Below are 13294 nucleotides of genomic sequence, written 5' to 3' on the forward strand. Positions count from 1 at the left end.
TAAATTTGTCTCCGTTGATATCAACTCCTTTATCCTCCCACTCCAGAGAGCCAAATATGCCTTCCAAACAAGCTGTAAACAGTTTAGGCGAAATTGTATCACCTTGTCGGACACCCTTCTTTATGTGGATTTTCTCGCTTGGTTTGTGCAGCGTAACTGTGGTAGTGCGGTTTGTGTAGATGTCCTTGAGTAAGTTAATGTACTTATAATACTAATACATCATAATATCCTGAGGTCAAACACCTGATTTACATTTATTTTCTTTAGTTTTTTTAAGATTGAAATGACGAGGTGACTTATGCACTAAAGACTTGACACGTTGTAGAATCTCCATTTCTTTCATCTTGTCTGCCAATGATCTCCTCCTCAGGCCGTGGCACAATACATTGACCTTTGTGCCCCTGAGATTGACCTTTGTGCCCCTGATGAAGCACAACAATTACGCCTCATGTTTCTTTGCTCAGCCTTCTTTGATGGCTCACACACAAAGCTGGGACCAGGAGGAGAGATGGTGGAGGTTGCAGTTCATGTGCGTGTGTGTGTGTGTGTGTGTGTGTGTGTGTGTGTGTGTGTGTGTGTGTGTGTGTGTGTGTGTGTGTGTGTGTGTGTGTGTGTGTGTGTGAACCACACAGAAAAAAGTGCTTCATACACACTTTAGACGGACTAAACTACAATTGATCAGTTCTGCAAGGTACTGAAATAAATTGTTACATATCTAACTTGTACATAATTATATACAGTTTGTATATTGTTACATATCTAACTTGTACATAATTATATAGTTTGTATATTGTTACATATCTAACTTGTACATAATTATATACAGTTTGTATATTGTTACATATCTAACATGTACATAATTATATACAGTTTGTATATTGTTACATATCTAACTTGTACATAATTATATACAGTTTGTATATTGTTACATATCTAACTTGTACATAATTATATACAGTTTGTATATTGTTACATATCTAACTTGTACATAATTATATACAGTTTGTATATTGTTACATATCTAACTTGTACATAATTATATACAGTTTGTATATTGTTACATATCTAACATGTACATAATTATATACAGTTTGTATATTGTTACATATCTAACTTGTACATAATTATATACAGTTTGTATATTGTTACATATCTAACTTGTACATAATTATATACAGTTTGTATATTGTTACATATCTAACATGTACATAATTATATACAGTTTGTATATTGTTACATATCTAACTTGTACATAATGATATATATTGTTATGTGGTGTGCGTCAATTCCACTATGAAGTATGTGGTGTGGGTCACAGGTGATTTGAAGACCTGCTTCCTCACCGTCTTGTTCAATACTTCTTGAAGGGAACAAGTGGGCTGCATTCCAATTATTGGACCAGCCCTCTTGATGAGGTTTGAAGTTGGATTGGAGGGTGATCTCCATGTTGGATTGGAGGGTGATCTCCATGTTGGATTGGAGGGTGATCTCCATGTTGGATTAGAGGGTGATCTCCATGTTGGATTGGAGGGTGATCTCCATGTTGGATTGGAGGGTGATCTCCATGTTGGATTGGAGGGTGATCTCCATGTTGGATTAGAGGGTGATCTCCATGTTGGATTGGAGGGTGATCTCCATGTTGGATTGGAGGGTGATCTCCATGTTGGATTGGAGGGTGATCTCCATGTTGGATTGGAGGGTGATCTCCATGTTGGATTGGAGGGTGATCTCCATGTTGGATTGGAGGGTGATCTCCATGTTGGATTAGAGGGTGATCTCCATGTTGGATTGGAGGGTGATCTCCATGTTGGATTGGAGGGTGATCTCCATGTTGGATGGGAGGGTGATCTCCATGTTGGATATGATGGTGGATGACAAAAGGCACGTTTATTCCCAATCCTACATTTAACAAACATAGTTATTTATGGGCTGTTAAATTGATGTAAAGGTTGACTTTGACGGATGATTTAGAAGGTTGACTTGAATATTGTGTGTAGTAAATGCATGATTGTAACCTCCTGACTAGCCTATAGTGCCATCTTGTGCTAGTTGTGCTTAACAAGGCTCTCCAGTGCTAAAATAAACTGTATATTCACCGTCCGGCCACTAGAGGGAGCCATCCAATCAACCCTATTACAATAATCCATCCATTTCTACCGCTTGTCCCTATGGGGGTGCTGGAGCCTATCCCAGCTGCACACCATGGACTCTGATGGCAGGACCACCACAGTCAGTTCTTCTCAAATAGTTCATCTTGCTAATGTATTATCATTTATTGATTTTCTTTTCTTTTTTCTAAAGCAAATGGTTCAAGTCCGTCAGAAAATGTTCATATTTTAAAAAAGGATTCATTTTACTGATGATTTTTTTCAAAAGTTCTTGGCGTATGTTTGGTATTCTGGATGGATTCTGGATTTTGACCCGACAATTTTCTTGTAAGTCATATAGAAAAATACACAGATGTTTATTTCATCATAGAACTAACACAATGTTGTTCAAAGTATTGATTGTGAACCCTCAAACATCCAAGTATCCACTAAAAGTGACAACAAGGACCTCGCAGGGGAAGATGGTGCATGGACCCCTTCCTGAGCTTTTCTTCCTGTACCCCCAAAAAGCCTCGCCCCTCCCCTCCAGCCAAGAGGAACTTGTCAAAGGATTAGAAAGGCCTGCGAGAAATGTCATCCTCCTATTTCTGCTCCTCAGTCGGCAGATTGTCTTTCCATAATGTCAACAACTGTGTCGACGCTCTAAGTCACTTTCACTTTCCATTCACCAGGAGAAGAGTGTGTTCTTCCAACAGGTGAGACGCCATCAGGTGAGTGGGTGCCTCCCACATTACTCTCATTCAAAAGAATGTCAACAGTCCTATTTATTACATTCTGTTACATTACTCTCATTCAAAAGAATGTCAACAGTCCTATTTATTACATTCTGTTACATTACTCTCATTCAAAAGAATGTCAACAGTCTTATTTATTACATTCTGTTACATTACTCTCATTCAAAAGAATGTCAACAGTCTTATTTATTACATTCTGTTACATTACTCTCATTCAAAAGAATGTCAACAGTCTTATTTATTACATTCTGTTACATTACTCTCATTCAAAAGAATGTCAACAGTCTTATTTATTACATTCTGTTACATTACTCTCATTCAAAAGAATGTCAACAGTCTTATTTATTACATTCTGTTACATTACTCTCATTCAAAAGAATGTCAACAGTCTTATTTATTACATTCTGTTACATTACTCTCATTCAAAAGAATGTCAACAGTCTTATTTATTACATTCTGTTACATTACTCTCATTCAAAAGAATGTCAACAGTCTTATTTATTACATTCTGTTACATTACTCTCATTCAAAAGAATGTCAACAGTCTTATTTATTACATTCTGTTACATTACTCTCATTCAAAAGAATGTCAACAGTCTTATTTATTACATTCTGTTACATTACTCTCATTCAAAAGAATGTCAACAGTCTTATTTATTACATTCTGTTACATTACTCTCATTCAAAAGAATGTCAACAGTCTTATTTATTACATTCTGTTACATTACTCTCATTCAAAAGAATGTCAACAGTCTTATTTATTACATTCTGTTACATTACTCTCATTCAAAAGAATGTCAACAGTCTTATTTATTACATTCTGTTACATTACTCTCATTCAAAAGAATGTCAACAGTCTTATTTATTACATTCTGTTACATTACTCTCATTCAAAAGAGCGTAAACAGTCCTATTTATTACATTCTGTTACATTACTCTCATTCAAAAGAATGAAGATCAACAAGGTCAACAAACACCTTGAGGTTACCTTCAGGTGGCAGAAGAAGCATCCTTGAAGGCCAGAGTTGTAAATAGTGACACCTGGAGGAGGAAAGTGGTGGGTTATGATTGACATTTCAGTTGAAATATGAAAATTAAAATAACGACATATATTTGTCATTTCAGCATAAAACTCAAAATCATCTTTTTAAAAGCCAACAAAGTACGGTCAAAAGTTATTTGACAGCAAAAGCAGGTTTAATTAGCTGTGCATGATCAATCAATCAAGCAGTCAAACTTTGTCAATAAAGACTTTTTCCTGGACAGACATTGTGCCTTTTTACCTGTAAAACACACACACACCAGTAAAACAAGTAGAAAACACACACACGCACACACCCAAACACACACACACACACACACACACACACACACACACACACACACACACACACACACACACACACACACACACACACACACACACACACACACACACACACACACACACACACACACACACACACACACACACACACACGCACACACTAATATAAACAATATATAACATACTTCACATGTAAATAAACAATATATAACATACTTCACATCTAAATAAACAATATATAACATACTTCACATCTAAATAAACAATATAAAACATACTTCACATGTAAATAAACAATATATAACATACTTCACATCTAAATAAACAATATATAACATACTTCACATGTAAATAAACAATATATAACATACTTCACATCTAAATAAACAATATATAACATACTTCACATCTAAATAAACAATATATAACATACTTCACATCTAAATAAACAATATATAACATACTTCACATCTAAATAAACAATATATAACATACTTCACATCTAAATAAACAATATATAACATACTTCACATCTAAATAAACAATATATAACATACTTCACATGTAAATAAACAATATATAACATACTTCACATGTAAATAAACAATATATAACTTAGTTCACATCTAAATAAACAATATATAACATACTTCATATCTAAATAAACAATATATAACATACTTCACATGTAAATAAACAATATATAACATACTTCACATCTAAATAAACAATATATAACATACTTCACATCTAAATAAACAATATATAACATACTTCACATCTAAATAAACAATATATAACATACTTCACATGTAAATAAACAATATATAACATACTTCACATCTAAATAAACAATATATAACATACTTCACATGTAAATAAACAATATATAACATACTTCACATGTAAATAAACAATATATAACTTAGTTCACATCTAAATAAACAATATATAACATACTTCACATCTAAATAAACAATATATAACATACTTCACATCTAAATAAACAATATATAACATACTTCACATCTAAATAAACAATATAATAATATAATATTAAAGGTATACTTCAAAATAAGAGCAGATAACTGATACTTGCTGTCGGCTAGAATCAGTATTGATCCTTGTGTGATCAATATTTTCCTGTTGTTTACGTTCACTAATATCAGTTTTGTCATATTGTGACATTGTTGATGTTGACATGAAGTTACATCAGTTTGAATGTGACATTATTGTGTTGTACAATGAGGACAAATACTACTTCCTGTCCTGGGGTTATAATTGAATGTGACATTATTGTGTTGTACAATGAGGACAAATACTACAACTACTTCCTGTCCTGGGGTTATAATTGAATGTGACATTATTGTGTTGTACAATGAGGACAAATACTACAACTACTTCCTGTCCTGGGGTTATAATCAAGGTCAACAACTTCAAGGGCAAACAACAACATCCATGACAGATGTTCAACCAGTAATGTGTACCAGTAGACCTAAGCAGTAATGTGTACCAGTAGACCTAAGCAGTAATGTGTACCAGTAGACCTAAGCAGTAATGTGTACCAGTAGACCTAAGCAGTAATGTGTACCAGTAGACCTAAGCAGTAATGTGTACCAGTAGACCTAAGCAGTAATGTGTACCAGTAGACCTAAGCAGTAATGTGTACCAGTAGACCTAAGCAGTAATGTGTACCAGTAGACCTAAGCAGTAATGTGTACCAGTAGACCTAAGCAGTAATGTGTACCTGTAGACCTAAGCAGTAATGTGTACCAGTAGACCTAAGCAGTAATGTGTACCAGTAGACCTAAGCAGTAATGTGTACCTGTAGACCTAAGCACTAATGTGTACCAGTAGACCTAAGCAGTAATGTGTACCTGTAGACCTAAGCAGTAATGTGTACCAGTAGACCTAAGCAGTAATGTGTACCAGTAGACCTAAGCAGTAATGTGTACCAGTAGACCTAAGCAGTAATGTGTACCAGTAGACCTAAGCAGTAATGTGTACCAGTAGACCTAAGCAGTAATGTGTACCTGTAGACCTAAGCAGTAATGTGTACCAGTAGACCTAAGCAGTAATGTGTACCAGTAGACCTAAGCAGTAATGTGTACCAGTAGACCTAAGCAGTAATGTGTACCAGTAGAACCAACCAGTCCTTAGGTTTGCTTGCTAGAAGTCATAGACGTTTCTTAAGCCCACAAATGATGACTAAGCTGTACTTTCATTTGCACTCAAATTTGATTGACAGTTTATTTAGGAAACATACAGTAAATACATTTATATGATCAATTTAGTTGGAAGGTGTTTATTTTAGCACTGCATAATTGTATATACACATTAGTTGTTTGTCCTGTTAAACTGCAAGTAGGTTTGATATCATTCTTGAATATGATAAAGAGTAAGATTATTTATGCAGGGTTAATATTTGAGTGGGCCCCCTGTAGTAGATAAGTTGTTGACAAAAGTGAAGGACCCCCCCATCATGACAAATGCCCACGAGACCCAAGACTGCTTAGTTACGTCCCTGCTTGTCCCTAGCTAGCTTTCTCAATACGTCAATAAAACGTCATTTTCGCGGCAAAGGATGCCGAATGTCCCACAAATGGCTTTGGCAACCTTTCGCGCACAGTACTTTAATACGAATGACGCGCTGTGTTGAACACTTTGTTTGTTTTGAACACAAATGTGCTGTGATGCTAGCGCGGCTGCTAGCAGACTTTCCAAGATGGCGGAGGTGCGCGGGCTTAGGAGCAGGAAGCACTTGGAGCACAAATGTGACGTCATCGACTGTGATGTTAGCGCGGCTGCTAGCAGACTCTCCAAGATGGCGGAGGTGCGCGGGCTGAGGAGCAGGAGTCACTTGGAGCCCGACTGCAGGAGCCGAGTCGCCGACCAAGGTAAACACTTTCATCCACTCTTTGACTCTTTGGCCTTGTGAGAGCACACCGACGACTTTGAAACTCCAACACTTCGTCTTTGTCTTTGGCACAACACACTCGCTGTCGTGTTAGCCAGCGCGGCGTCCAATGCACACTTCACATAATCCAGTCTTGCTCCTTTCTCATGACATTTATATCCATGCATTTATATCCATGCATTTATATCCATACATTTATATCCATGCATTTATATCCATACATTTATATCCATGCATTTATATCCATGCATTCTAGTCAAAGTACGCCGGAAATATGAGCCCAACACGGGACACCTGTCGCCCGTCAACTGACACTCTTACCTGGCTTCCTCCTGGCTTCCTCCAGCCCGCCTATGTGCACCCTGGCCGGCTCCAGCCCGCCTATGTGCACCCTGGCCGGCTCCAGCCCGCCTATGTGCACCCTGGCCGGCTCCAGCCCGCCTATGTGCACCCTGGCCGGCTCCAGCCCGCCTATGTGCACCCTGGCCGGGGCTGCAAATGGAGCCTCAGCCGCCCCCTCTCCCATCAACTTTTACACACTACACTATATAGTACACAAACAACACAACATCACACACTATATAGTACACAAACACAACGTCACACACTATATAGTACACAAACACAACGTCCACACTATATAGTACACAAACACAACATCCACACTATATAGTACACATATAACACAACGTCACACTATATAGTACACAAACAACACAACGTCACACACTATATAGTACACAAACAACACAACGTCCACACTATATAGTACACAAACACAACATCCACACTATATAGTACACAAACAACACAACATCACACACTATTTAGTACACAAACAACACAACGTCACACACTATATAGTACACAAACAACACAATGTCACACACTATATAGTACACAAACAACACAATGTCACACACTATATAGTACACAAACAACACAATGTCACACACTATATAGTACACAAACAACACAACGTCCACACTATATAGTACACAAACAACACATAACACACTATATAGTACACAAACATCACAACGTCACACACTATATTGTACACAAACACAACGTCCACACTATATAGTACACAAACAACACAACGTCACACACTATATAGTACACAAACAACACAACGTCACACACTATATAGTACACAAACAACACAACATCACACACTATTTAGTACACAAACATCACAACGTCACACACTGTATAGTACACAAACAACACAACGTCACACACTATATAGTACACAAACATCACAACGTCACACACTATATAGTACACAAACAAAACAACATCACACACTATATAGTACACAAACACAACGTCACACACTATATAGTACACAAACACAACGTCCACACTATATAGTACACAAACACAACATCCACACTATATAGTACACAAACAACACAACGTCACACTATATAGTACACAAACAACACAACGTCCACACTATATAGTACACAAACAACACAACGTCCACACTATATAGTACACAAACAACACATCACACACTATATAGTACACAAACAACACATCACACACTATATAGTACACAAACAACACATCACACACTATATAGTACACAAACATCACAACGTCACACACTATATTGTACACAAACACAACGTCCACACTATATAGTACACAAACACAACGTCACACACTATATAGTACACAAACAACACAACATCACACACTATATAGTACACAAACAACAAAACGTCACACACTATATAGTACACAAACAACACAACATCACACACTATTTAGTACACAAACATCACAACGTCACACACTATATAGTACACAAACAACACAATGTCACACACTATATAGTACACAAACACAACGTCACACACTATATAGTACACAAACAACACAACATCACACACTATATAGTACACAAACATCACAACATCACACACTATATAGTACACAAACATCACAACGTCCACACTATATAGTACACAAACAACACAACGTCCACACTATATAGTACACAAACAACACATCACACACTATATAGTACACAAACAACACAACGTCACACACTATATAGTACACAAACAACACAACGTCCACACTATATAGTACACAAACAACATATCACACACTATATAGTACACAAACAACACAACGTCACACACTATATAGTACACAAACAACACAACAAAAGCGCACTATAAGAACACTTCCAGGCAACTACAACCCTAGACTAACACCCTCCCCCCACCACATCCCACCTCCCCTGATTGCAATTAATCAAATGTAAATAATCAAATGTAAATAATCAAATGTAAATAATCAAATGTATATAGTTATTCTAATGCTTTCTGAGCTCACTATGTTCTCTGCTCGCTGTACATTTCCTACCAAGTCACACTTACACTGTTTCAATGTCCATTTCTCAGATGATATCATTGTTGATGACTGAAGTGCTGATATCAACCAAACCTGTTCAGTGGCAGTATGTCACGCAATGACTCTAGTTATCCCCTGGACTTGAGCACTGTTCAGTGGCAGTATGTCACGCAATGACTCTAGTTATCCCCTGGACTTGAGCACTGTTCAGTGGCAGTATGTCACGCAATGACTCTAGTTATCCCCTGGACTTGAGCACTGTTCAGTGGCAGTATGTCACGCAATGACTCTAGTTATCCTCTGGACTTGAGCACTGTTCAGTGGCAGTATGTCACACAATGACTCTAGTTATCCCCTGGACTTGAGCACTGTTCAGTGGCAGTATGTCACGCAATGACTCTAGTTATCCTCTGGACTTGAGCACTGTTCAGTGGCAGTATGTCACGCAATGACTTTAGTTATCCCCTGGACTTGAGCACTGTTCAGTGGCAGTATGTCACGCAATGACTCTAGTTATCCTCTGGACTTGAGCACTGTTCAGTGGCAGTATGTCACGCAATGACTCTAATTATCCCCTGGACTTGAGCACTGTTCAGTGGCAGTATGTCACGCAATGACTCTAGTTATCCCCTGGACTTGAGCACTGTTCAGTGGCAGTATGTCACGCAATGACTCTAGTTATCCCCTGGACTTGAGCACTGTTCAGTGGCAGTATGTCACGCAATGACTCTAGTTATCCCCTGGACTTGAGCACTGTTCAGTGGCAGTATGTCACGCAATGACTCTAGTTATCCCCTGGACTTGAGCACTGTTCAGTGGCAGTATGTCACGCAATGACTCTAGTTATCCTCTGGACTTGAGCACTGTTCAGTGGCAGTATGTCACGCAATGACTCTAGTTATCCTCTGGACTTGAGCACTGTTCAGTGGCAGTATGTCACGCAATGACTCTAGTTATCCTCTGGACTTGAGCACTGTTCAGTGGCAGTATGTCACGCAATGACTCTAGTTATCCTCTGGACTTGAGCACTGTTCAGTGGCAGTATGTCACGCAATGACTCTAGTTATCCTCTGGACTTGAGCACTGTTCAGTGGCAGTATGTCACGCAATGACTCTAGTTATCCTCTGGACTTGAGCACTGTTCAGTGGCAGTATGTCACGCAATGACTCTAGTTATCCTCTGGACTTGAGCACTGTTCAGTGGCAGTATGTCACGCAATGACTTTAGTTATCCCCTGGACTTGAGCACTGTTCAGTGGCAGTATGTCACGCAATGACTCTAGTTATCCCCTGGACTTGAGCACTGTTCAGTGGCAGTATGTCACGCAATGACTCTAGTTATCCTCTGGACTTGAGCACTGTTCAGTGGCAGTATGTCACGCAATGACTCTAGTTATCCCCTGGACTTGAGCACTGTTCAGTGGCAGTATGTCACGCAATGACTTTAGTTATCCCCTGGACTTGAGCACTGTTCAGTGGCAGTATGTCACGCAATGACTCTAGTTATCCCCTGGACTTGAGCACTGTTCAGTGGCAGTATGTCACGCAATGACTCTAGTTATCCTCTGGACTTGAGCACTGTTCAGTGGCAGTATGTCACGCAATGACTCTAGTTATCCTCTGGACTTGAGCACTGTTCAGTGGCAGTATGTCACGCAATGACTCTAGTTATCCCCTGGACTTGAGCACTGTTCAGTGGCAGTATGTCACGCAATGACTCTAGTTATCCTCTGGACTTGAGCACTGTTCAGTGGCAGTATGTCACGCAATGACTCTAGTTATCCCCTGGACTTGAGCACTGTTCAGTGGCAGTATGTCACGCAATGACTCTAGTTATCCTCTGGACTTGAGCACTGTTCAGTGGCAGTATGTCACGCAATGACTCTAGTTATCCTCTGGACTTGAGCACTGTTCAGTGGCAGTATGTCACGCAATGACTCTAGTTATCCCCTGGACTTGAGCACTGTTCAGTGGCAGTATGTCACGCAATGACTCTAGTTATCCCCTGGACTTGAGCACTGTTCAGTGGCAGTATGTCACGCTTCTGTCAGAGTTAGTTGGACTTGAGCACTGTTCAGTGGCAGTATGTCACGCAATGACTCTAGTTATCCCCTGGACTTGAGCACTGTTCAGTGGCAGTATGTCACGCAATGACTCTAGTTATCCTCTGGACTTGAGCACTGTTCAGTGGCAGTATGTCACGCAATGACTCTAGTTATCCCCTGGACTTGAGCACTGTTCAGTGGCAGTATGTCACGCAATGACTCTAGTTATCCTCTGGAATTGAGCACTGTTCAGTGGCAGTATGTCACGCAATGACTCTAGTTATCCCCTGGACTTGAGCACTGTTCAGTGGCAGTATGTCACGCAATGACTTTAGTTATCCCCTGGACTTGAGCACTGTTCAGTGGCAGTATGTCACGCAATGACTCTAGTTATCCCCTGGACTTGAGCACTGTTCAGTGGCAGTATGTCACGCAATGACTCTAGTTATCCTCTGGACTTGAGCACTGTTCAGTGGCAGTATGTCACGCAATGACTCTAGTTATCCTCTGGACTTGAGCACTGTTCAGTGGCAGTATGTCACGCAATGACTCTAGTTATCCCCTGGACTTGAGCACTGTTCAGTGGCAGTATGTCACGCAATGACTCTAGTTATCCTCTGGACTTGAGCACTGTTCAGTGGCAGTATGTCACGCAATGACTCTAGTTATCCCCTGGACTTGAGCACTGTTCAGTGGCAGTATGTCACGCAATGACTCTAGTTATCCTCTGGACTTGAGCACTGTTCAGTGGCAGTATGTCACGCAATGACTCTAGTTATCCTCTGGACTTGAGCACTGTTCAGTGGCAGTATGTCACGCAATGACTCTAGTTATCCCCTGGACTTGAGCACTGTTCAGTGGCAGTATGTCACGCAATGACTCTAGTTATCCCCTGGACTTGAGCACTGTTCAGTGGCAGTATGTCACGCTTCTGTCAGAGTTAGTTGGACTTGAGCACTGTTCAGTGGCAGTATGTCACGCTTCTGTCAGAGTTAGTTGGACTTGAGCACTGTTCAGTGGGAGTATGTCACGCAATGACTCTAGTTATCCCCTGGACTTGAGCACTGTTCAGTGGCAGTATGTCACGCAATGACTCTAGTTATCCTCTGGACTTGAGCACTGTTCAGTGGCAGTATGTCACGCAATGACTCTAGTTATCCTCTGGACTTGAGCACTGTTCAGTGGCAGTATGTCACGCAATGACTCTAGTTATCCTCTGGACTTGAGCACTGTTCAGTGGCAGTATGTCACGCAATGACTCTAGTTATCCCCTGGACTTGAGCACTGTTCAGTGGCAGTATGTCACGCAATGACTCTAGTTATCCCCTGGACTTGAGCACTGTTCAGTGGCAGTATGTCACGCAATGACTCTAGTTATCCCCTGGACTTGAGCACTGTTCAGTGGCAGTATGTCACGCTTCTGTCAGAGTTAGTTGGACTTGAGCACTGTTCAGTGGCAGTATGTCACGCTTCTGTCAGAGTTAGTTGGACTTGAGCACTGTTCAGTGGCAGTATGTCACGCTTCTGTCAGAGTTAGTTGGACTTGAGCACTGTTCAGTGGCAGTATGTCACGCTTCTGTCAGAGTTAGTTGGACTTGAGCACTGTTCAGTGGGAGTATGTCACGCTTCTGTCAGAGTTAGTTGGACTTGAGCACTGTTCAGTGGGAGTATGTCACGCTTCTGTCAGAGTTAGTTGGACTTGAGCACTGTTCAGTGGGAGTATGTCACGCAATGACTCTAGTTATCCCCTGGACTTGAGCACTGTTCAGTGGGAGTATGTCACGCTTCTG

General features: G+C 39.9%; 2 protein-coding genes across 3 annotated transcripts in view; one reads left to right on the forward strand and one right to left on the reverse strand.

The window, feature by feature from the left end:
• Positions 1–1390: 1390 nt before the first annotated feature.
• LOC133657829 (uncharacterized) lies at positions 1391–7522 on the reverse strand. Its single transcript, XM_062059611.1, has 3 exons — positions 7408–7522; positions 3831–3883; positions 1391–1899 (listed from the first exon to the last, which is right to left on the reverse strand). The coding sequence occupies exons 2-3, from the start codon at positions 3850–3852 to the stop codon at positions 1391–1393; spliced, it is 531 nt and encodes a 176-aa protein (XP_061915595.1). The 5' UTR covers positions 3853–3883; positions 7408–7522.
• Positions 6880–13294, forward strand: part of atl2 (atlastin GTPase 2) — a 56419-nt gene continuing 50004 nt past the window's right edge. For both annotated transcript variants that reach the window (XM_062057989.1, XM_062057988.1), the window contains exon 1: positions 6880–7066. In XM_062057989.1, the coding sequence (XP_061913973.1) occupies positions 6895–7066 (172 nt within the window). In that variant the 5' untranslated portion in view covers positions 6880–6894. The remainder of the gene's footprint in view (positions 7067–13294) is intronic.

Source organism: Entelurus aequoreus, linkage group LG09, assembly GCF_033978785.1.
Source record: "Entelurus aequoreus isolate RoL-2023_Sb linkage group LG09, RoL_Eaeq_v1.1, whole genome shotgun sequence".
NCBI lineage: Eukaryota > Metazoa > Chordata > Actinopteri > Syngnathiformes > Syngnathidae > Entelurus > Entelurus aequoreus.